The sequence below is a fragment of the Tasmannia lanceolata genome, unplaced genomic scaffold, assembly GCF_043159265.1.
Source record: "Tasmannia lanceolata isolate RefF3 unplaced genomic scaffold, GAP_Taslan_0.1 ptg000016l, whole genome shotgun sequence".
In the NCBI taxonomy this organism is placed as follows: Eukaryota; Viridiplantae; Streptophyta; class Magnoliopsida; order Canellales; family Winteraceae; genus Tasmannia; species Tasmannia lanceolata.
In genome coordinates, this window is record NW_027518693.1 from 19,548,926 (window position 1) to 19,573,600 (window position 24,675).

The following is a 24,675-nucleotide window of genomic DNA, read 5'->3' on the forward strand; positions in this document are numbered from 1 at the left end:
CTCTCAAGCAAAACAAAACGATCCAGTTCCCCCATTCGAAACTTTCCTCTCAAACAAAACAAAAAGTGATCAGGTGAGTGTTGTAACTCGCACCAAGTAGATAAATGCACACCGCTCATTTTCAATCTAAAAGCATGAAGGTGCATTTGGATTGCCGGAATTGTTGGGGTCCATGTAGAGCTCATCCCTAAAAGCTAGTTGTTAAGGGGAGGTTGCCCAAATCTTTATAAGCCCTTCCACATCCATCAACTTTTTCGATGTGGAATCTTTGCTTTTGTGGAACCCTCAACAATCTCCCCCTTCACATGAAAGTAACGTGGGTTTCCATCCCGAGGGATTTATTCCGTCCTCGTGCCTACACAAGGGTTATCGAGATCTTCCCAAGGATTTTTTTCCGTACTGGGAGGCACATCGGGGTTACCACGCCCCGGCTTTGGTACCACTTGTTGGGACCCGTGTGAAACTCACCCTTAAAAGCTAGCCGTTAAGGGGAGGGTGCCCAAATCTTTACAAGCCCATCAACATCCATCAACTTTTCCGATGTGGGATCTTTGCTTTTGCACACCAGGGATACCACGCCCCCAGCTTAGATACCACTTGTTGGGACCCATGTAGAACTCACCCTTAAAAGCTAGCTGTTAAGGTGAGGGTGCCAAAATCTTTATAAGCCCTTCCACACCCATCAACTTTTCCGATGTGAGAAATGGGAAAATGATTATAGAATAAGGCACTAGAATCAAGATCCCATTATGAGTCCGCCTAATTCCGACATTTGGTTAAAAAAAAGCGGAAATGATAAATCTGCCCTTTTTTTTGCATGGGACAACCAAATGTAACCCAAGTGGCAGTTAGGGCTGTTGAATCTTTCCCACGCGAAGTAAATAAGGCCCCCTGGTGTGGCTTTCCCAAGTTAAAAAGAGGCTAATATACTTAGGGGTGTCAATGGATCCAGACGGTCTAATGGATCGTCCGAATCTGAACGTTAATGAATGGGATCTAAACATATGAATAGGGTCCATGGGCATATTTTGGATCATCAAATCTGGGATCCGAAAAATTTTGGATTGTGTATGGGCACGCCACAGATGCCCATTGGATAGTCATGATCCGAAATGGTCTACAAAATACCCTCCAAATTGTTTTAATGCTAACCGTTATATGAAGGGTATTTTGGTCAAAAGCTCTCTTATTACTTAATGAATCGGATGGGAATGCGATTTCACTCATTTCAGTTGTTTCATTTCATACTTTCACGAAGGAAAAGAGAGAGGGGTTTTGTTCTTTATGAATCATATTCTTTGATAATAGTTATACATTATATTTGTGTATGTAATTTTGATTAGTTTTGTTGTTGACAAGCATTATTAGACGCATAGATTAAACATAGATAAATTTTTAATTTAATCGAAGAAAATGCATAGATACACACTAATAATGGACTGCCATTCTATCTCTTTTTAAAGAAATTAATTGTTTACTTAGCTTAGTGGGACATAATATGACACTCCGATGGACGGTCTGAATTAAAATGGATCGTGATCATGACGTGAAAAGTAGGATCCGAAGAACAATCCGACTCCGACCCGACCGATAAGGAATTTGAATGGATCGTGACTGTGACATAGGTGGATCCGACCGAAGTGGATCCATTGACACCCCTAGATATACTCCCCCCCCAAAAAAAAAAAAAAAAAAAAAAAAAAAAAAAAGCTGGATAAGGGCGAAGGGGGGACTGACAAGGAAATATGTTCCCCACAACTAGTGGTGTTATTCTGATTGGCTACTAATATCAGCATAACCATGTTTTGATAATTGAACTAACTCTGTTTATCTTTTATTTATTAACCAGTTGTCAAAAAGTTGATTACAATCTCCCAAAAGCTCTAACAAACCGATGAACAAAGAAAAGACAAGGTGAGTTATTGCACTTATCGGCCTATATCAGTAGACATATTGGCGATTCGGATTCCACGAATCCAAACGCAGCTCAAAGGTGTGTCTCCAGACTCTCGTCTGAGAAACAGGTCTAGGAGCGCATTCCCCAATTCGGACAAAAAGAGAGGAAGATAGTCGCCATACTCGTTATCAGACAGAAGGGGAAAACAACACAAACCCTAGAAGGAAGAGAAGAAAAGCGAGGGGAAAACGACAGAAACCCTAGAAGAAGAAGAAGAAGAAGAAGAAGAAGAAGGAGAAGGAGAAAAGCGAGGAAAAAGCGGGATGTGGTTCGCGACTCGAATCTCAAACGCTTATTTCCACCGCCCCCTTTTTCTTCTATCTTCGCCCGTTTCCTTTAAACCTACTGCAAATGCCGTCTCCTTATCTAAAAAGGTTAGCTTCAACCCTACCTATTTTCTACTTTAATTCTTCTTCTGCTTCTATTTTCTTATTGTTTTCAATTTTCAACATTGCTTGTCTTTGATCGTGATGATGCCAAAATCCGGATCTGGGTGTCGGGCGGTGTCGGGCGAGCGCTACCGGCAAAACCAGCAGCTCAGGTTGGTAGAGCTCCTATTCACGGGTGCCTGCGCTCATAGAAAACAACGTTAGAAGGGCCCTGGAGTAAGGACTCGCACGAGCGTCAGGTATCGGTATCACAGAGATAAACATGCTTACGGAGGGAAGACGAGTGTCCTTTACCATTGAGCAAGGAGTGCCTTTTATAGGCTCAGAGTTCTTACACCATGTTTTGGTGTATAAGCCATGTGTCCTTGTGCATGCTAAGTTTTTAGCATGTTTTCTACTTGTCGTACTGCTTGCCATGCATTAGCATGTATGCCATGTGTCTAAAGTAAAGGGGGAATTTATGTATTTTTCCCTCACCGTTTGTCTTTATACTTTTCTTGATCATAATTAGATTCCTTTGATATAAGGGTGACACGTGGCGGGCTCTAACGGTCCTACCGTATTTTCTCCATATCATAATACCCCTACTCTTTTGGTCCAATGGATCAAGGGAGTAATTTCCTTTGTCTGGTCAAAGAATTTAGTGACGAGGGTATTAATGGGAATCTGGGAAAGGCAAAGGGGTGTGCTGCTACATTCGACGGCTCTTTCTCGAGGGGCCTTTTCTCCATCTAAGTGGAATAACCGTAGGGTGACCGGACCCTTGTCCTGAGGTCCGAGCCTTTTTTGCTCGACCGGGTTCTTTTTCCATCTAAGTGGAATGGTGGTAGTGCGGCTGGACCCTTATCCTGAGGTCCGAGTCTTTTTTGCTCAACCAGGCTCTTTTTCTATCTAAGTGGAATGGTAGTAGTAAGGTCGGACCCTTTTGATGGGTTCCGAGCCTTTTCCCACTGTACTTGGCAGTTTCCATCTGGTGGAATTGTAGTGGCCCTGCCGGACCCTTGTGCTGGGTTCTGAGCCTTTCCTACCGTACTTGGTATTTTCCATCTGGTGGAATTGTAGTGGTAATGCCGGGCCCCTGTGCTTGGTTCCGAGTTTTTTCCACTGTACTTGGTATTTTCCATCTGGTGGAATTGTAGTGGTAATGCCGGACCCATGTGTTGGGTTTGTAATAACTCTTCGAACTCTCTTTCTTTTTCCTGTCTCCTTTTTTTTGTTGTTGTGAGGACCTGGAAAGGAAGGCTCGCTTGCTTCCTGTATATTTTATGTGACATTGTATAGGGTGGTTGAGCCTTTTTGCAGGTTTCTTATTGATGGAATGTTGTTGATTTCTAATTTCGTCGGCAAGAATACCTCTATTGCGCCCTCGCAGGGCGTCACTTCAGGGTATCTTGTTTGTGGAATGGCCATCTTCCTCTCGAGTGATCAGCTCGGAGTTGATGGGCCCTGCCTGCCCTTTTAAAAAGGACAAGTATTTTTTCATGGGAGCGTTTTAGGGTATTCTCAGGGGGATCAACCCAGATGTTACCTCTGTCCCACTCCCTGTTTTCTTTCGGTCCCTTCCTTTTTACTGATAAAACTTTTGGCGGTTGTCCATGTTCCAGCTTCGAGGGACTGGGGTTCCGTTGGTGTCGTGCCTCGGTATCTCCAACCATATAAGGTGGGATCCGGGTTCAGTTGATGTCGTGCCTCGGTATCTCCGACCGCATAAGGTGGGATCCGGGTTCCGTTGGTGTCGTGCCTCGATATCTCCAACCATATAAGGTGGGATCCGGGTTCAGTTGATGTCGTGCCTTGGTTTCTCCGACCGCATAAGGTGGGATCCGGGTTTCGTTGATGCCGTGCCTCGGTATCTCCAATCGCATAAGGTGGGATCCGGGTTCCGTTGACGTCGTGCCTCGGTATCTCCAACCATATAAGGTGGGATCCAAGCTCCGTTGATGTCGTGCCCTGGTGTCTTCTATCGTACAAGGTGGGATCTAGGTTCTGTTGATGTCGTGCCTCGGTATCTCCAACTGCATAAGGTGGGATCCGGGTTCCGTTGATGTCGTGCCTCGGTCTCTCCGACCGCATAAGGTGGGATCCGGGCTCCGTTGATATTGTTCCCTGGTATCTCCGACTGTATAAGGTGGGATCCGGGTTCTGTTGATGTCGTGCCTCGGTATCTCCAACCGCATAAGGTGAGATCCGGGTTCCGTTGATGTCGTGCCTCGGAGGGGTCTTTTTGGTGATGCTTAGCCTCGGAGAGGGCTTTTGATCTCGGCCTAGGACCTTGCAGGAACTTTTAAGCTTGGCCTAGAGGAAGAACTTCAACACAAATATTAATCGTGCAAATGGCATTTCAAAAGCAAACATAGAATTTCAACAAGATAAAACTGCAACCAAGATATTTGGAGGAGGACACAGCTCTACGCATGGTTTAGAAACCTCAATAGTGATTATTTACTCAGCGACTAGAAATACTTTGTTGTTTACCATGACTTCAACCGCCGATGGTTAGTATGTAGCATTTCTGTATAAGCGCCCATTAAATAAATGGCCCGGATTTTTCAAGTCATTCAAATAACTCATAAGAATTTGAGTATTAATTATTATTTTGAGTGGTGAGTCTTGGAACTTGTTCCAAGGTTTTTTTAAGCTTTCAGGGGACCCATCGTTTTCTTATAGAGTTAGCCATGAACATATCATGGCTGGAACTTTGGGAATCCCAGATGATGAAAGTCCTTCAAAATCTTAATTTAAAGGAGCCTTTTAGCTCGGCCCTGGAAGAGCTTTTAGCTTGGACCGTGGCGGAGCTTCGACTAAGAAGAGAGGCCGAGTCTAAAAGATGGAGGTGAAATGGGTAATCCTGGCCTCCGCAATTCTTCTCTTTTTTATTTTTTACTTTTAAATATTATTACCTATTTTCCCCATACTGATGCAGCTGATGGCTGTCAAAGTAGGTCCCTGACGATTTGGAAGAAGGGTTTTGGCTTGGAGTAGGGCCCAGGCGATTGAATTCTGGAGTCTGTCCGGCGACTAGGTTTGCACAACAAAACCGCTCAAACCGATAAACAGAACCGAACCGGGCCATTCGGTTCGGTTTTTATATCTACCGGTTCGGTCGCGGTTACAATTTTCACAAAACCGATCCAATCGGTTCGGTTCACGGTTCAGAAAGTATTAATCCGCAAAACCGAACCGAACCGGTTCAGATATCTCTTTTTAGTATTTTTTGCCGTTCAACTTCAAACTTCAAACGGTTCGTCCATTATCCCCAAAATCAAACAGTCCAAAGTTGTCCATTATCCCCAAAATCAAACGGTTCACCCAATATTAATCCATTATGTCTTTTTCTATTTATGACTGCCCATTACTTCTAGGTAAAATGCAGATAAACCGTGAACCGAACCAAACCGAACCGGTCAAAACCGGTTCGGTTTGGTTCGGTTCAACTGCCAATCGGTTCGGTTACGGTTTGGAAAAAATCCAAACCGATGGGATCGGTTCGATTTAAGAAATTCCCTTAAACCGAACCGAACCGGACCGAACCATGTGCAGCCCTACCGGCGACTTTGTTGACGACGAAGATAGCCTAATGGAGGCCCGAAAGATTTAACAGGGCGTTGGTGCCGATCTTGCCGGAAAAACCAAGGTCTCTCAACCGGAGACCGGTGCCGCCATTGTTGAAGTAGAGGACTCCGACCCTCATGGTGTTTCTGATGCGAAATTTGTGAAGGGGATGAATGAATCCTACAAGATCCTGCCTTGCTGACGTTCACAGATTGAAATAGGCCTGTAAGTCCAGAAGGAGGAAGGAGATTCGTAGGTACGAGGATGACTCGGTCCGAGGACTGAGGTTGAGGGTCGGGATGAATTATTGTGGCAATGGTCGGCCTTGGAGGTGACACTATGCTCGACCGGAGTTGGGAAGAGCTTCTCTGCTTAGGCTCGGCGGAGTTTTCTAGCTTGGCCTGGGAGGGGCCTTTGCTTGGGGGAGCTTGTGTAAGCCTTTGGTCGGATATCTGACCTCAATCGACAACTGAGATCAATCAGATGACTCGAGGATAACGGCTCCGGATACCATGGATGTGGTCCGCTTATGCAGTAGCTTCCTTTGATGTCGGATTGGAAAAGACCAGGATAGAAGAAGCGACACTCTATCAAATTTCTAAATAGATCCTGCACTCCACGTCTCCGAGTCTCCTTTTCATATGCAATAACATATTCCTTTATCTCTCATGACAAGTCCTTGTAGAGAATTCTTATTTTTTATGTGGGCCAACACTTACGGCGTCAACTCCATGTTGGGGTGCAATTATCAAACTTTATCGAGGTCTTGTAAACACTTTGAAGAGGGTTTGCAACATGGCTCTTATTACCAAAGTGAAGGGGTGTTGTCAAAACAACAATCAAATATAAGAAACCATGTTTTCCAAATAAGTGTTTTTCTTTTTTCTTTTTAAATCCATTTTGCTTTGCTTGAGTGTCATTACCAAAACTAACACTGGTGTTTTAAGCTCTTTAAACACTAACTCTCCTTCTCGCGTACAGACTCTTCTACTTGCTTCTATTAGTTGTGTTGCACATTTAAGGAGATGGGTGGAAACAACCAAAATCATGGGGTGTGGGCTTTTGTTAAAACAGGGTTAGGTCTCACTGGTTTTGTCTTTGATCATTTGCGGCTTACTTGGAGTCTGGATAAATTATTAGAGGTGAAATAACTGATACACCCTTGCTGAGTGGACTCACTAAGCCTACTCGATCCAGGAGGAAATGGATTGACCAGTCCACTCAACAAGGATTAACAAACCAAGAGATATTGACGGAGCAATCCCTTGTTCTTACAATACGCACAGGGTTGAAGAGAATATATACAGGGAGTTATGCGTATATATTACTTTCCATTTCCCTTAGGTTAGTTTTTGGCCCTTTATCTTCTTTCCAAAGGAAAGATTCTTTTACAAGGCAAGGCTCTGCCATTTTACTTTAAATAAAAGATCTGAAACGGTGATGGCATCGTACCTTTCCTATCTTTTTTTTTATACGGACTAAAATTGGAAATAAAAAATAGAAGGCAAAACCTGATTTTCTCACGGCAAAGGATTTCTGATAGAGAAAAGGAAAGGGCCTAATTCAAGGAGTGCCGGCGATGGAGTCAAGCTTGCAGATGATGAAGATGGCAAGGTTATCCGGCAATTCCTTGGAGAAACTACATTTCCCGGTCTTTTGAGCTCTTCCCCTTTTTTTTGTGTGTTTTGACCGAGGATGCGACTCGACCGCCCTCCACTGAAAGTGCCAAGGCCCGAATGGGTTTGTGGTTGCCTTCGCCAAGATACGAGCGAATATGGTTCGGCCCAGAAATCATCTTGATGTCTTATCCCTGCCCCCCAGCGCAGTTTTCTTTGGAACCATTGTCGTGCTCAAATTTTTTTCGTTTCGGGTCCCACGGATGGCGCCAATCTGATGATGCCAAAATCCGGATCTGGGCGTTGGGCGTGCGCAATCTGCAAAACTAGCATCTTAGGTTGGTAGAGCTCCTATTCATGGGTGCCTGTGCTCATAGAAAACAACGTTAGAAGGGCCCCGGAGTGGGGACTCGGGGGCACCCTCCGACGCTCAAGTCAGGTATCGGTATCACAGATATCTAAGCAAGACTAATAGAGATAAACATGCTTATGGGGGGAAGAAGGGTGTCCTTTACCATTGAGCAAGGGGGTGCCTTTTATAGGCTCAGAGTTCTTACACCATGTTTTGGTGTATAAGCCATGTGTCCTTGTGCATGCCAAGTTTTTAGCATGTTTGCCACTTGTCGTAGTGCTTGCCATGCATTAGCATGTATGCCATGTGTCTAAAGTAAAAGGGGAATTTATTTATTTTTCCCCCAACACTTGTCTGTATACTTTTCTTGATCATAATTAGATTCCTTTGGTATAAGGGTGACACGTGGTGGGCTCTAACGGTCCTACCGTATTTTCTCCCTATCAGATCGCACATTTGCATTAGTTTGGACTGGAATGTATCTGTTTTATTTGTTTGGATCTATATGCGAGTATATCATAAGGCAATGGTGATACGAACCCGATTTGGTTCGTAACGGAATTGATCTTCTCGGAGGGAGGATCAGCCTCTTGACCCACTTCGAGGGTAGATTCAGTCCTCTTCATGGAATAATTTCTTCATTTCCTCCACTGAATCTGCTACAAGTATTTATAATAACTCCTAAGAAATAGCAACAACTCGTACCTATCCTATCTACACTAGCATGCCAAAGAAATTGGTGACATCCTAACAAATAGCAATACCTCACACCCAACAAAATAGGTAACTCCTTCCCTAATAATTAGTAGCGTGCAACCTACCTTAACCACCACACTTCAACTCTATCAATCTATCTATCTAGACCCAATAACTCACATCCATACCCACGCCCTTAAGAATCTCAACAAAGTAATTAGTGCTGGCTTGGCAAACATGAAATCTTTCATGCAAGCTTTCCCAAATACGTAACATTCCACCCCCCTTGAAATTAACCTTGTCCTATTGGAGATTAATCAAACATAAAATGGAAATATCAGAACATGGGAATAGATCTTATACCAATATGGACTGTTCATTTCAATTGTTGTGCTTTCTCAAATTTCATACCTATACATGGGTTCAAGTTTCGATCGATATTTGCATACAAAAGGAATTCAAGTGCAAATTGCAGGGCGTATCGACTGAAAATAAATTGCACGTGTTTGAGTCATCTTTATTGCTAGGGTTTCTACTCTTTTTCATGGTCGAGCTTCTTTTATTTCCTCAGATAAGGGATCTCGTTGTATTTGTATCCTTCGCATGTGAAAACTTGACCATAGAAAGCCAAGCTGAGACGCGATAGCTAAGCGACGAGGCAATGGATATTGTACAACAACGACAAAAGAAAGATCAGTTCCTTACTCCACAGGTACCCCTGCATGTGTTTAAGTTCTCCTAATGAATCTACAGACCGGAATGGTTGGGGTGTGCAAGATCACTCTTGATAAATTCACCGACTTGAGTGTGGAAGTGGGGCTGCTTCCTCTCCTTACTCATTCTATAAGGCGGGGTTGCGGACCAAAAATCCATAGTAGAGGGCTGGCTCATCAATCGATCATAGAATTCTTCTCTATTCCCTTTTTCTTTTTCCTCTCTCTCCCTTTCTTCTTCTCTTATCTTCATCTTGTGATTAGTCACCATTCCGCACGTCTTCATCAATGGTCGAGACAACTACATTTTCAAACCGACCTCATCATGCTGTTCATCAAAGCTCTTTCGTTGTGTTTTTTTAGAACGATTGTGATGTTAATATGCATATGGTGTTGGGCGAGGATCTTTTTGATGATGCTGGATGGGTTGAGAGGAATGCCAGATTTTTCGGCGACGGCCTTGTCGAAATTGACAACGTAGATAAACGTCTTTATTTTGTGGTCTTTTCTCCTTTTCTTCTTTGAGCTTGGGATGATATGAATTCATTGAACACGAACCACCCATCCTAGAGGGGGCCATAAGCTCTCTCTCCACCATTACTATTTTGGTTGTTGGAGCTTTCCTCATGTTTGCCCTTACGTGTAGCCGCCATCTCGTCAAGCTGAGTGTTCATAGCAGAAAACATCTCATGCATCTCCTTGATCATTCTCTCTTGTCCCATAGCAAGAGAACACATATCAGCTTCCAACCGCCCGATCCTTGGATTATCCATGCCTTGCTCTGATACTAAATGTTACGAACCTTGCTCTGCCACCAAATGTTGCGGACCTTCTGATTTGGTTCCTAACGGAATTAATCAGCCTCTTGACCCACTTTGCGGGAAGGGTCAGTCCTTCATTTTGTGCAAAAACACAATTTATGGAATAATTTTTCTATTTTCTCCATTAAACCTACTCTAATTATTTATAATAACTCCTACGAAACAGCAACACCTCGCAGCTATCCTATCTACACTAGCATGCCAAAGAAATTGGTAACCTCCTAACAAATAGCAATAAATCACACCCAACAAAATAGGTAATTCCTTCCTTCCCTAATAATTAGTAGCACGTATCCTACCTTAACCACTACACTTCAACTCTATCTAAACCCAATAACTCTCGTCCATACCCAATCCCTTACGAATCTCAACAAAGGAATTAGTGCTGGCCTTGCAAACATGGAAATCGTTCATGCAAGCTTTCCGTGATATGTAACACTCTGCGTGGACATGATTCATTCAAAAAATGTCTGCTCTTATGACTAAATTTTTATGAGAACTCAATGGTTCGAATTGTGCAATACTCTGGCTCACATACACAAAGCTCACTCTAAAAAATTTAAGGTTAGGATCATTTAGAAGGCACATCAACTTAATGCTTTCGATCATCGAACATGAGCACCCCCATATTTTTCCGTGTGTATTTGCCATGGATACAAGTTCTCCCTTAGGCACTTACTATATAACAACTCATAGAAGTTACCCAGAAACGGATATGACTATTCAATACGGCAAGGATTGGGTAGAAGGATCCTCTAAATTTGATCGTCCTTGTTTTGGCGGATTCATAGAAGTATCCTTATTCGGATATCTTTGTTGGAGCCTTGCACACTCCAATGTTTTGACATAATGACATGTCACAATAGACCAAAATAAGGGCTTTTGGAGTATTTATACAAGCTTAAGGCTGAACCTACCATTGGGTATTTGTACAAGCTTAAGGCTGTTCCTTTCAACATTTGAAAGCTATACATAAGAGACTTGTAAAAGTGTATGCTCAATGCCATGCTCACATTCCACTCCTATCCATAGTTGTCACTTCCATTTTGACGAGTGTTCTGTTTTTTCTTTTGAGCAGAATATTTTGGCATTTTGCATGCTTTCTTGTTCTGCTTTCGTAAAGATACAATTAACATATAAAATAGATATAATTAGATAAAAGGAAACATTGGAAAAACCAAGAGTGACAAATAGATACACATTTTACTAAATCTACCATTCATAAAGACCAAGTTAGCATCCACTTCGAATCCACATCATTGAAGTAGCATTCACATAACCCACATAAAGATGAGTTTTAATTGGGGTCAACTTCCTACTCTTACTCCCACCCCCAATTAGATTGTGGATGGTTTTCTAACCAAATAGGCCCTCAAAGTCATCTAACCTTTTTAGTCAAAATAGTTGGAAAATGAGATTCTAAAGAAAGCATGGTATATTTCAGCATTTTCAAAAAGAAAAAAAAAGCTTGGTATATTTTAGGTTTTATTTTGCAGTAGTTCTTTATTGGCATGGAATGTTCTGCTCATTCTGGATGCAATAGAATGATTTTGAGATCTATTTCTTTATATGATGCAAGTAAATCTAGTAGGATTGCTCCAAAAGTAGAAAACTTGCTAGTGTTTTTATAAACCACACAAATAAACCAAAAGATCCTAAAAAACAATGCCAGAGGGATAAAACGACGATAGAGTTGATTGAAACATGATCAGAGTAGGACAAAACCCAAGATCCAAAAGGTAGTACTCTTAATTCGTAACTACTAATTATTCCTCTGAAAAATTCATTAAAACTTCACACATGTATGAACATGATCAGAGTATGGATTTTTCTTTTTGAATGGCATGCCCACATGCATGGATAAAATCATCATGTCTATGTAAGAAGCATGTATATGTAAGTATCATTTATTTAATGATTGCCATATCTTAGTTTTTGATTACTGCTTTTGAACTACTTAAATCTTGAACTGCTTAATTATGGTCATTCCAGATCATGTGCATACATGCCAACTTATGATGCAATTTTTTATGGAAATGATCTAGGCGCAACTTCGTTTTGATAATAAGTTGGAACTCACCTTCTCTCATATGCTTGAACAAGCTCCAAAGGCTGCTGACAGCTTTCTGGGAATTGTAACAGCTGGCTAAGCATATAGGACAAGGACAAGGTGAGTTCCAACTTATTATCAAAACATGGTTGTGCCTATATCATTTTCCTATTATTTATTTATAATAATATCGATCCAGTTATGGGTTACTTTTGTTCAACAGATTGTATCACTGTGTGTGCATTGCTATTGAACTTTTAGTGATGTATAAGTGCCAGATTTCTATGCCACTGCTGAAGATTATGCTATGACTATGAAATATTACATCAAATTCCATTTAACTTAACATTTAGGTTATTACCTTAGGATTCGCTTGGCTTAGTTGAGGACTGCGGGGAGTTCTTGCCATGGTTACAGCAAAAGGCGGGCCTTGAAATTTCTTCAGTACTTTCTGTTGGAGTTTCCATTTATGGCAGGTTTTGTCATATCACAGGTTTCACTTCAGGTCATTTATTTTTGCGAATGCATTAGCTCTGACACTTGAAGCAGTTATAAGGAGTTGAAATCTTTTTTTATTTCCTGCAAGTGTACATTCATAACAAGTCACTTATTTGTATGCTTTGGAGTTCTATACTTGATTAAGTTGTGCTTGGCATTATTTTAGTGTATAACCTGCAATCCCATTCTTGCATGATGAAAATTTCTTGAGTTTTCTGTTTATTTTGATTGTAGTTTTTTGTTGACTACATTCTATTTCTCACTGATGGGAAAAACAGTTTTTCCTTATGTTTCTTTCTTATTAGGGAAGTTGTGTAAGCTAGATTTTACTTGGCCTGCATTTATAATATATATATATATATATATATATATATATATATATTAGGAAAATGTTTCTGAGGTATATATATATGAGAATAGAGTTCCTAAGGTGTCACCTCATATAGCTTATATGAGGTGGCGCTTAAAAATATATGAGAATAGAGTTCCTAAGGTGTCACCTCATAAGCTATATGAGGTGACACCTTAGGAACTCTATTCTCTCTCTCTCTCTCTCTCTATATATATATATATATATATATATATATATATATATTATCCAAGGTAACAAGTGGATTAATCATATCATTATTGAATATCTTTATGTCATTTGGGGATCTATTGTTCTTTTAGGATTAATCATATCATTTCAAGGCAAATGTGATTGCTGATGGCCTTAACAATTCAGAAGTAGAAGGAATTGATGCCTTCAAATGTGAATTGTGTTTTGTTGCGATGGCTAATCTTTAATTGTTGTTTTAGGCTTGACATGATTATTACTCATTATTATATAAAAATCCATACAATATGAATGAAGCATCCTATCATGGATGAAACCTATGATTCTAATGCATCGCCAACTAATATCTGATCTCAAAATTCCCGAAATTCAATAACTCAAGTTGATCATCCTGCTATGGCTTGTCTAATTTTTAATAAACAGATAAATTATACTTATCACATCAGGCCTTTTCACGGTCCATATGAGATTTCTTGGTTGAAACATTGAATGAATTGTATTTGATATCTGAGTAGCTTGTATTGAACTGCTTCAAACCCTAACTACGGATTAGTTTAGAACTTGCTTCCATGATGCAGGTCATTGTTTGCATCCAAGTTCATAGAAGCTGGAGATTGCATATTGAAGGTTCCTTACAGTGTTGTATGTTATTCCACTGCACTTCATAAATTTGTCTTGAGGTGCATCTTATAGCTTATGTCACAAATATCAATCTCGGTAATGGGCCTGTTCACGATTCTTCGCCACCGGTGCAAGGGAAAATGTCGGGATATATTATTGTTTTTTTTTGTTGAATTTATATAGCAAAAAACGATAAAAATAAAATTATTTAAATATATATATATATATATATATATATATATATAGAGAGAGAGAGAGAGAGAGAGAGAGAGAGAGAGAGAGAGAGAGAGAGAGAGAGAGAGAAAACGGTTCCTACACACGTGTAGATAAGTTATCTACACACTAGCTTAAAATACAGTGGGGGCCACATTATTTGGGTGATCCAAACCATTCATTTTTAAGGCCCTCTCATAGATAGGGTGTCCACAAAAAATCAGATCCATAGGATCATCCTAACCATTCGAACTTTGGAGGCAAAAAATGAACTAATTTGTGAAGGTTTAAAGACATCCATTTTACCTCCACAAATCGTAGGGTTGGGATGATCCTATGGATTTGATTTTTTGTAGGCACCCTATCTATGTGGGGGCCTTTAAAATGGATGGCTTGGATCACCCAAACAATGTGGGCCCCCACTGTATTTTAAGCTAGTGTGTAGAGAACTCTCTACACATATGTGTAGGAACCGTTTTCTCATATATATAAATATATATATATATATATATATATATATATATATATATATATAATTTAAGAAAAAAATAAAAGAAAAATACCATAAAAATATCGCGATAATATCATGATATTATATGATCTTTTATGATAAAAATGAAAAATATTGCTACATTTTTAAAATATCGGGATTATTTCAGGATTTTGTCGTTTTATCAAAATGTCGGGATAAAAACATGATAGGAGATATTTGTGACAGTCTTATAGTTGTCTGTTTTATCCCAGAATTATCATTAACTCCTACTGTCTTGTGATTCTGCAGCAGATCTCTCCTGATAATATTCTTCCAAAAATTGGGTCTTTTTTAGGTGACGATGTTAGCAACATTGCACGGCTTGCCGTAGTTTTTTTAGCTGAACAGAAAATGCGTCAGGTATTATTTACTGACCTGTTGTCTTTGGATTATCATGGGTAACTTGGCTATACTTAAGAGCATAGACAACCATGTTCTGTTCACATCTTTGAAGGATCGTTGGTCATTGGGCTACATAATTCCATCAAACCAAACTGGGAATGATGGAGAAATAGGATGAGCTTATCAGTTTCACCTCGCTTTCTTTTGTGCAGGATTCTGAATGGGCTCCCTATATCAGTAGTCTCCCCCAGATTGGTGAACTGCATAGCACGGTACGTATCTATACTTTAGCGTTGATGTGATCTGACCATTGGATCTTTTTATTATCGTTGATACCTTGCTTAGTTTTCATGTTATTTGATTACATTAGCTATTTTGGACATTATTTTGGACCTAGATGTGGGGGATGTCCACATCATCTAGATGTGGGGGTTCTTGTGCATTTCATCTGTCCCCAGCTTTTCCCAATCCATTGGAAGTTGTAACATTATGTTGTTATAATCAAGCAACAATATCTATCGGTACATACTTGTAGTTCCATATGATTGTACAGCATATACAGAGGGGGGAAGGGGGCAATCACTACATTCGTTGTAAAGTAACTGTGCTGAGGATTATTTAAGTCAAGTTTGTATTGACTCGTCTCATATTGGTGGATCCCCTGACTAAATCTATTGGAGTGGAAGCATTTAAAACACATGCTATGGATATGTGTCATGAAGTTGAGAGTAAAATTGGTCTTTTAGGCCAAGTGGGAGATATTGAGACTTTATAACATTTTTATGTTGCCTTGAAAGAAAGTTTAATTATCTTAATCTTCATTCTCTCCATGTGCATGATGGGTATGAGAGAGTTGTTGAAAGCACTTATTTTCCGTGGTGAGTGTGTCAGGATTGCATATTGACCTATTACGCCAAGACAAGTACACTGAAAATGCTGTGTAGTGGTTATAGGACCATGATCTGACGATGGAATATATATATATATATATATATATATATATATATATATGTCAGGATTGCATATTGACCTATTACGCCAAGACAAGTACACTGAAAATGCTGTGTAGTGGTTATAGGACCATGATCTGACGATGGAATATATATATATATATATATATATATATATATATATATGTATGTATACCTATATATGTACACACATATACATGTATATATATACATATATATGTATACCTATATATGTACATATATATATATATATATACATATAATATACATATATAGGTATACATATATTATACATATAATATGTATACCTATATATGTATATTATATGTATACATATATATATATACACATAATATATGTAGACATATATGTAGATATATATTATGTATGTATATATATATATATATATATATATATGTATACATAATATATCCTCCACAAGGCTATCCTCTACAAGGCTATCCTCCGCAAGGCTATCCTCTACAAGGCTATCCTCCACAAGGCTACCCTCAACATGGGTACCCTCCTCAGGGATATCCCGCACAAGGGTACCCACCTGCAGGATATCCCCCAGCTGGAAACCCACTGGCAGCTTATCCTAGTCCCTCTGCTCCACCAGGATGACAGCTAATTAATCTTAATACCCATTGTGACACTTAGCCATTTGTGCCTTAGTAGTGACATCACAAGCCCACAACCCTAGGCTTTGGCCTAGATTTGTTTTGATTTAGCCTTATGATTAGTTTATTTGCTTAGGAATGTTTGTTTTATTTCACTTAGACACCTTATTCTGGTTATTTTTGTAACATTTGATTGGACCTATGTGGGGGATGTCTGCATCACTACCTGTGGCCCGCTACCCTTACCCTTGTACCCATGGCCCAACACTAGTTACCCTTACCCTTGTACCCATGGCCCAATACATATGTATATACATATACATATACACATGTATACATATGTGTGTGTGTGTGTGTGTGTGTGTGTGTGTGTGTGTGTGTGTGTGTATACACATAGAGGAAACTGTTGGTGCGCTTAAGCTCACCAAGCTTATGGTGCGCTTAAGCGCCCAATCACATGGGGGCCCACTTTGTTAGGATGATCCAAAGCATTCATTTGAAAGGCCCTTACATAGATGGGGGGTGTTCCAAAAATCAGCTCCATAGAATCATCCTAACCCATCCATTTGTGGAGGTCAAAATGGACAGACATTAAACGTCCACAAATCTGCCCATTTTGTCCTCCACAAATGGAGGGGTTAGGATGATCCTATGGAGTTGATTTTTGGTACACCCCCTATCTACGATAGGGCCTTGCAAATGAATGGTTTGGATCACCACAGAAAATGTGGGACCCATGTGATTGGGCGCTTAAGCGCACCATAAGCTTGGTGAGCTTAAACGCACCAACAGTTTCCTCATATCCATTTGTGGAGGTCAAAAATGGGCAGATTTGTGGACAAACAATGTCTGTCCATTTTGACCTCCACAAATGGATGGGTTAGGATGATTCTATGGAGCTGATTTTTGGTACACCCGCCATCTATGTAAGGGCCTTTCAAATGAATGCTTTGGATCATCCTAACAAAGTGGGCCCCCATGTGATTGGGCGCTTAAGCGCACCATAAGCTTGGTGAGCTTAAGCGCACCAACAGTTTCCTCATATATATATATATATATATGTGTGTGTGTGTGTGTGTGTGTGTGTGTGTGTGTGTGTGTGCCTATATATTTGGAACTTGGGTAGTTTTGCTAGGAGGTAGATTTGTGAAGATTGTTGATTATATGTGATTGATGAAAAACATGGAAATGTGTGTAGGCACATCTTTGTGCCTTCTCTATCTCTCTTCGTTTTTCCATAACGTAATTGCCCCTCAGATTCTGACTGTTGGCAATTCTCACAAGGGGACTCCTACTGCTCCCCTAGATGAAGTAGCTTTCTTGCTTAGTATATAAGAATATGTCTTAGGGTAACTGTTGTTCTCCCTTTTTCTATTCAATTCATTTTTATTGCTGATTTACTTCTGGATTTCTTCTTCCGTCTATGAACATATTTGACTGAGATCATTATTGTCCTATTCAATCCTTGAAGGAGGAAAGTATTCTGTAAATATTTGACAAAATAGTTTTTTTTGTTTGTATCATTACAGATATTTTGGAGTAAAGCAGAACTAGAGATGGTTCAAAAAAGCCCTTTATATCAGGATACTATCAACCATCGAGCTTACATTGAGAAGGAATTTTTGAAAGTCAGACCAGTATGTGCTTCATTTTCCACATGCCCAAATGCCACTCCTTAATCTAGTTCTTTTCTTTCTGTACTTACTCGCATATGTCTAACTGTCACTTTGCACTCCAGTTTAGTGCTATGCTTTCTGTTATCCTCTTCTATAAGAATCTAAAAGTGTAGCATAAAGATAATCACTGTTTAAGATCGGTGAACTGATCAAACATCGATAGATGGCTGAGGCCCTCTATGAAGTTGTTTGTACTTTAATTGTTGGCACAGAGACAATTATTCATGAATAGAAGAATGGTTCTCATTCTTTATCATGACTAAATCAAAACGTTACAATTGTAATCGCATAGTGATAAACACTTAGATCTTTACACATACATTATAAGAGATTTTAAATGGTGTGTGGCCGTATAGTCTGATATTTTTCAATAAGTGCTGTACGGCCCACTCCATAGGATGATCCAAACCGTCCATTTGTTGGGCTACAATGTAAATAGGTTGTACCCATAAAATCATTTCTATAGGATGATCCTAGCCCTCCGATCTATAGAGGAGCTGCATATTATGAAAATCACTATAGATCTGAACTTAACGAAGGTCAATTTGTAAATTTAGTCACCTAATTTTGATTGTTAATGAAATTAGCAAACTTTACTTGAAGGTAGTGCTCATAATATAACTAGACGATTTAGTCGTGAGTTATATTTTTAAGAGGGTTGTTATTCTACATTGAAATAATATTTTGGACTCCGTTGGCTTTATTTTTATGAGATTCAGGGGAACGTGGTTCTTAATGGGTTTGTTAGAGGGTGGGCTTGTGCAAGGAACAATCTAGGTACTAGGCTCATTAAGAAAAAATAATTGAGGTACTAGGGTCAAGTATACTAATTTTACATTTATTGAAGACATTGGGTGATACGTTTCACATATTCGTATTTTTCTAATTAACCTTATTAATCTATCTTCCTCTCTCTGAATGTGAGTGTGCAACCTGGTCTTAATAAGATGATTTAGTCATGAGTTATATTTTTAAGAGGGTTCTTATTCTACATTGAAATAATCTTTTGGACTCCGTTGGCTTTAGTTTTATGAGATTCAGGGGAAGGTGGTTCTTAATGGGTTCGTTAGAGAATGGGCTGGTGCAATGTTCATTCTAGGTACTTGACTACTAGGCTCATTAAGAAAAAAAAATTGAGGTACTAGGGTCGTGTATACTAATTTTCCACTGTTGGAAGTCATCGGGTGATAAGTTTCACAGATTTATAGTTTTCTAATTAACGTTAATAATCTATCTTCCTCACTCTGAATTTGAGTGTGCAACCTGGTCTTAATCATTCTCCATTGATAAATAAATAGAATATATCCTGCAGCCATTCAAAAAAAATAAAAATAAAATCTTGCATTAGATTACATGGTTTTGCTTGGACAAATATTTTGTTTGATTCCATGTCATTCTCTCGTTTTGGCATCCCATTTTTGGTAGATAACATTGTTATTCTACATGCTAGTATTTTTCTGGTTAATTATTCCAGAAACTGTTGTTTAGAAGATATCTGATAAATTTAGAGAATATTTCACTAAACTTCGATACAATACAATTAGCCCTAATGAGTGATTATATAGAACACTCAAAAGGGTTAAACATAGAAAGAGATAACAATAACAAGGCAAGAGATAATTCTAGAAAACCTACCTACTAAGATTAGCCTAATTGCTAATTTATGCTAGCTACCTATTCTAGCTAGGTTACTCCATTCAACCCACTTGCCTAATCTAGCCCCATGATGATCCAATGGTGTGAATTCCACACAATCTGACTATGAGATCCCACATATTCTAACATGCCCCCTCAAACGTATGTGGATTGGAAATCAACATACGTTTGATTACAATGAAATTCCCCAATAAGAAAATAAAATTTTCTCCCCATAAGAAAATAAAATCTTTTGATTGGAACCGCACTGCCGAAGTTTGATGTTGTTGCCGAATGTATATTGCCGAAGAAGACGCCGCTTGTTGATTTGCCGTGAAGAGATGGATGAGAACAAATCATAGCCTCAATGGGCTAGACAAGAATCAAGCTTCGATGGGCGAGTAGTAATGGGTCACTATGGACCAATGCCGGAATGGGCAACAAAAGGGTCATTGTAGACCAATGCCGGAATGGGCAACGAAAGGGTCATTATGGACCTTTGCCGAAATGGGCAAGAAAAGGGTCACTATGGACCAATGCCGGAATGGGCAACAAAAGGGTCCCTATGGACCAATGCCGGAATGGGCAAGAAATCGGCCATGATGGACCAATGCCGGAATGGGCAACAAAGATGAGAAAAAAAACGAAGAGATGGACGGCAATTAGCGGCTATATTTGGGCGTGACATTATTAGGACTTGTGAATTTTTATTCAGAGGGTGAGAATATCAAATTTGGGGACAATATGAAAGGGTGCAAAGGAGATTCTAAAACACGAGAACTCTTAAAATGGAAACGGTGCCATCATCTTGGGGTGCCATCATCTTGGAATTTCAAAACAATGAAAAGATAGGAGTGCACTTCTCAACTCTTGGACATGAGTATTTAGAAAAGATGAAGAGAGGGTGCCTCAACAACTATTTATCACTGTTGCTTTTTTTTTCCCTCTTTTATACTCAAATGGATGCACAAGATGACAATGAATAAAAGACAGATAACATTGCAATGAATAAAACTCACATTGGATTGGATAGCAAAGAACATCAATTGGATGCACATGATGACATGGAAAATCACATGAGATGAAACGAATTACGGTGACTGAGTAGTTCAATAGAAAATCCCTCCTGCTTCATTGATGACAGTGGATTCAAGGTCTAGAAAAAAAAAAAAGCACGAGGGAGATGCTCGTTGACAAGTTTTAGGTTTGGATTTGTAGTAGTGGGATCAATGAGGACTGGGCAGATCTGGTAGGAAACAGCGAGCGAGGCAACAATGGTCAATGGTTGAGAATGAATAAAATTGCTATGCTCATAGAAGAAAAAAGGATTACTTGCCGGGCGGACAACCTTGGTTAGATTGGCCGTCCGCCGGAGAACGAGATCTTTGATGTTGTGGTCAGTCCGAGGTTCGATTGACCAGCTCTGATACCATGATAAATTTAGAGAATATTTCACTAAACTTCGATACAATACAATTAGCCCTAATGAGTGATTATATAGAACACTCAAAAGGGTTAAACATAGAAAGAGATAAAAATAACAAGGCAAGAGATAATTCTAGAAAACCTACCTACTAAGATTAGCCTAATTGCTAATTTATGCTAGCTACCTATTCTAGCTAGGTTACTCCATTCAACCCACTTGCCTAATCTAGCCCCATGATGATCCAATGGTGTGAATTCAACACAATCTGACTATGAGATCCCACATATTCTAACAATATCCATAATTCCTTTTTTTTTGAATGGCTAGATATCCATAATTCTCTGAAGTTTGTTCTTAATTTCTTTAGTATTTTTCGCAAACGAGTGCTCTTTTGTAAACTCCTTGTTATAATATTAATATTATGTCTTATGGTTTCAGGTTCTCGAACGTTTCCCTCATAACTTTGAAGATATGACAGTTGAAGACTTCATGCATGCGTATGCTTTAGGTAGAATGCTTCATATGAATGTGTATTGTGATCCACGATCTTATTTTATTGCATCCTGATTATGTGATACAAGTTAATTTTGTTTACAATTCCAAACGTTCAAGATTTTATTCATTCGATTTTGTATGCTTTCATTGTGAATTTTCTTTATTTTGTTTCAAATTGTCGACATTTTTCCATATTAGTTTGAGAGATTTGTGTTTTTCTTCTCATTGTTTCTGAGAACTAGAGGTACTTTCCTTCTTATTTTTCTAAATGCTCTTTTGTCTCAAGCTTTATTTGGGGCCCCTCAAAAATTGGAAGAAGACTCTGTTGATTAATTAAAAAGTTAAACCTTTTCCAAACGAAACTACTATGATATTGGTTTCCCTTTTGCGTTAAAAGATCTTTCCAATCTTGTTGTGATTTTCATTTGGTCTATCTCTTGGTTTTCATTTGGTCTATCTCTTGACCCCTTTACACTTTCCCAATTTCCATTTCTTGCTGTACTTTTCTTCTTTCTTTTAGAGAAGAAAAAGGTCTCTTATATTCCTTCGTCCTGTAAGATCCGAAAAATCCTAGATGGTCATTTCCGCCGCCTTGTGCACGGCCTATTATGGTGATTGTGTGTATTGATCTTGTTAAAAGTATAATTGATTAAAAATGCCTTTCTCCAACAGCTTAAGCTTTTGGAGTAACTGGTAGTTTAACATGGTATCAAAGCAAAAGTTCCTGAGATCAAACCTCCCGGATAGCAAAATTCCACATGCGATGGTCGGCCCAAAGCGGAACCACATGTCCACGTGTTTGCCAAGTGGGCCACACGTGAGGGGAAGTGTTAAAGTATAAAAGATTAAAAACGCCTTTCTCCAACAGCTTAAGCTTTTGGAGTAACTGGTAGTTAACAGATCTAATCACCACGAGTCCTAGTCCGTTGTCATCGTTCTCACTGTGATCAGATCATCTAACCTGTTGGTGGAAAATGGATATTTTTTGGTTTTGATCAAGAGAAGTTCTACTGCCATTTTTTTGCAAGGTTTGATCTGGAAGATGGGATCTCTGTTTGAGATGAGATCTAGACCCCCACTTTATTCCCTTATTGTGGCTTATCAACTCAACAATTATCACTACACATGCGTCCGCCGTCAAAGTGTATTGTATTGAAGAATTTGATATGATTTTGGTGTTTGAGTTCTGCGAAATCACGGTTTATGTTGATGGGTCTTTGTTATGAGGCCTTGGCTTATTCAGATTAACCCATTGAAATTTAATTAGCCTTCACTGCATATAAATGGCTGTATGGTTGGTTAATCTGGACAATCCCGACACATATAGACTATCTTAACTGTCAGTGATGAAAATAGTTAGTTGTCCATGTCTAACACATCAGAGATGACTAAGAGTCTATTCATTATTTTTGTTCCATGTCTTTATTCTTTCTTTTTTCTTTTAAGATAATTTGTGTTGTTTGGAATTTTGTTTTGGTGACAAGGCAACAACTATCAATATTTTTATTAGTGGGATTGTCATTATGATATGTGTTTATGTTTATGGGTAGTTTTAATGTAGTAGTTATGTAGTTGTGTGTATGTAGTTTAGGGTTGTGGGGTTAGTTATTTGTGACGTGTCTTGTTAGTGGGTAAGTGTGCTTGTGATGTGGCACTCTCTCTTGCTTGTATTTATGTAGTAGTAATCTAATGAAATGACGAAGAAGAAGAGAATTTTACAACAGCAAAGGAAACTTTGTTTTGAGGAGAGTCATGGTTCCTCTCGAATCGAGCCATTAGGAGGTCCGGTTGCCTCGAATCAACCTCTCCCCCCCTCATTTCTATTTTCTTTTTGTTTATTTCCGTTACGGCCGATTAGGCACGTAACACTATCATTTCCCTTACAAACTATTGTCACATCTGTGAAATAATTGCAATCCCCCGAATTTGCATCCCGATTTTGAATAGGTTTTTGACTGCTGCCAATGGGAGGCATCTCCTGAAATCCCAACGGCAACCTAAGAGGGGGTTGTGAATTGGGTAATTATAACTTTTGCAAAAACAAATTAGATTTTCAAGATCAATTTGTCCCTTGTTAATTGGAAATGGAAATAACAAATGTAAAGACATTCCCAATCACAAATACAGAAAAGGAAAGAGGAGAGAATGAAGATTGCCCAATGAACACCGAGATTTATAGTGGTTCGGTCTATTCCAAAGACCTACTCCACTCTTCCAAGTTTGTCTCCTTGGGATTTCTACCATCTTGGTATCCTCCTTTGGGCAGGAACCGGAGCTGCATACAATCGAGTCTTTAAACTCTCCAAAGGTTACCACCTTTCTTTACAATGATTGAAGAAGAAGATTGAAAGCTCTCTTGTGCCTCTTAGTAGGCAAGTAATACAATCTTGAAGTACTCCTCACGCTCACAAAGATTTACAAATGAATCCTAGCTCAAATCCCCTCAAAGGACAAATCAAAGTTCAATGCTCAAGGGAGTGATTGTGAGGTTTTTAATAACCAAATAAATGATTCACAAGTGTCAGGTAGGCAATAAATTTTGATAATTAAAAGTGTCTTAAATGCAATGGGGAGTCCATATTTATAGTTGGAGCCTAAAACTAGTCGTTTTTGGTCTTGTAACGGTTATCTTGGGTGACCTCCAGGGCCCTAACAGATGACCGTTAGAATTAAAAAAAAGAAAGAAACATAAGCTTCCGACGCCCAGCGGATTCTTTGGGTGACCGATTGAACGGGCCTGAAAATGGTCTGAAAATGCAACTCTCTGGTATCTTTTCCCTTTGTATTCGGGCGCCCAAGCGTACAAGCTTTAGGCGTTCGAACAAGCCATTTTTACAAATTTAATGGAGACTTGTTCAGCCTTTTTAAATGGACTCCTAATGGTTTTTAGGACATGTTAAGTGTTCTTAGGGTCTTTTTAGAGCCTTGAACCCTTCTTGAC

The 24,675-nt window shown here is 39.3% G+C and overlaps 1 protein-coding gene across 2 annotated transcripts in view; it reads left to right on the forward strand.

Moving 5' to 3' along the window:
- Positions 1-1,928: 1,928 nt before the first annotated feature.
- The window catches only part of LOC143848507 (ribulose-1,5 bisphosphate carboxylase/oxygenase large subunit N-methyltransferase, chloroplastic-like), a 47,000-nt gene continuing 24,253 nt past the window's right edge, over positions 1,929-24,675 (forward strand). Inside the window, exons 1-7 of one of the 2 annotated variants that reach the window (XM_077357461.1) lie at positions 1,929-2,331; positions 12,513-12,622; positions 13,782-13,845; positions 14,819-14,929; positions 15,124-15,183; positions 18,032-18,139; positions 21,678-21,747. In XM_077357461.1, coding sequence (XP_077213576.1) covers positions 2,221-2,331; positions 12,513-12,622; positions 13,782-13,845; positions 14,819-14,929; positions 15,124-15,183; positions 18,032-18,139; positions 21,678-21,747 — 634 coding nt within the window. In that variant the 5' untranslated portion in view covers positions 1,929-2,220. The remainder of the gene's footprint in view (positions 2,332-12,512; positions 12,623-13,781; positions 13,846-14,818; positions 14,930-15,123; positions 15,184-18,031; positions 18,140-21,677; positions 21,748-24,675) is intronic. The other variant, XM_077357460.1, reaches the window with a different exon arrangement.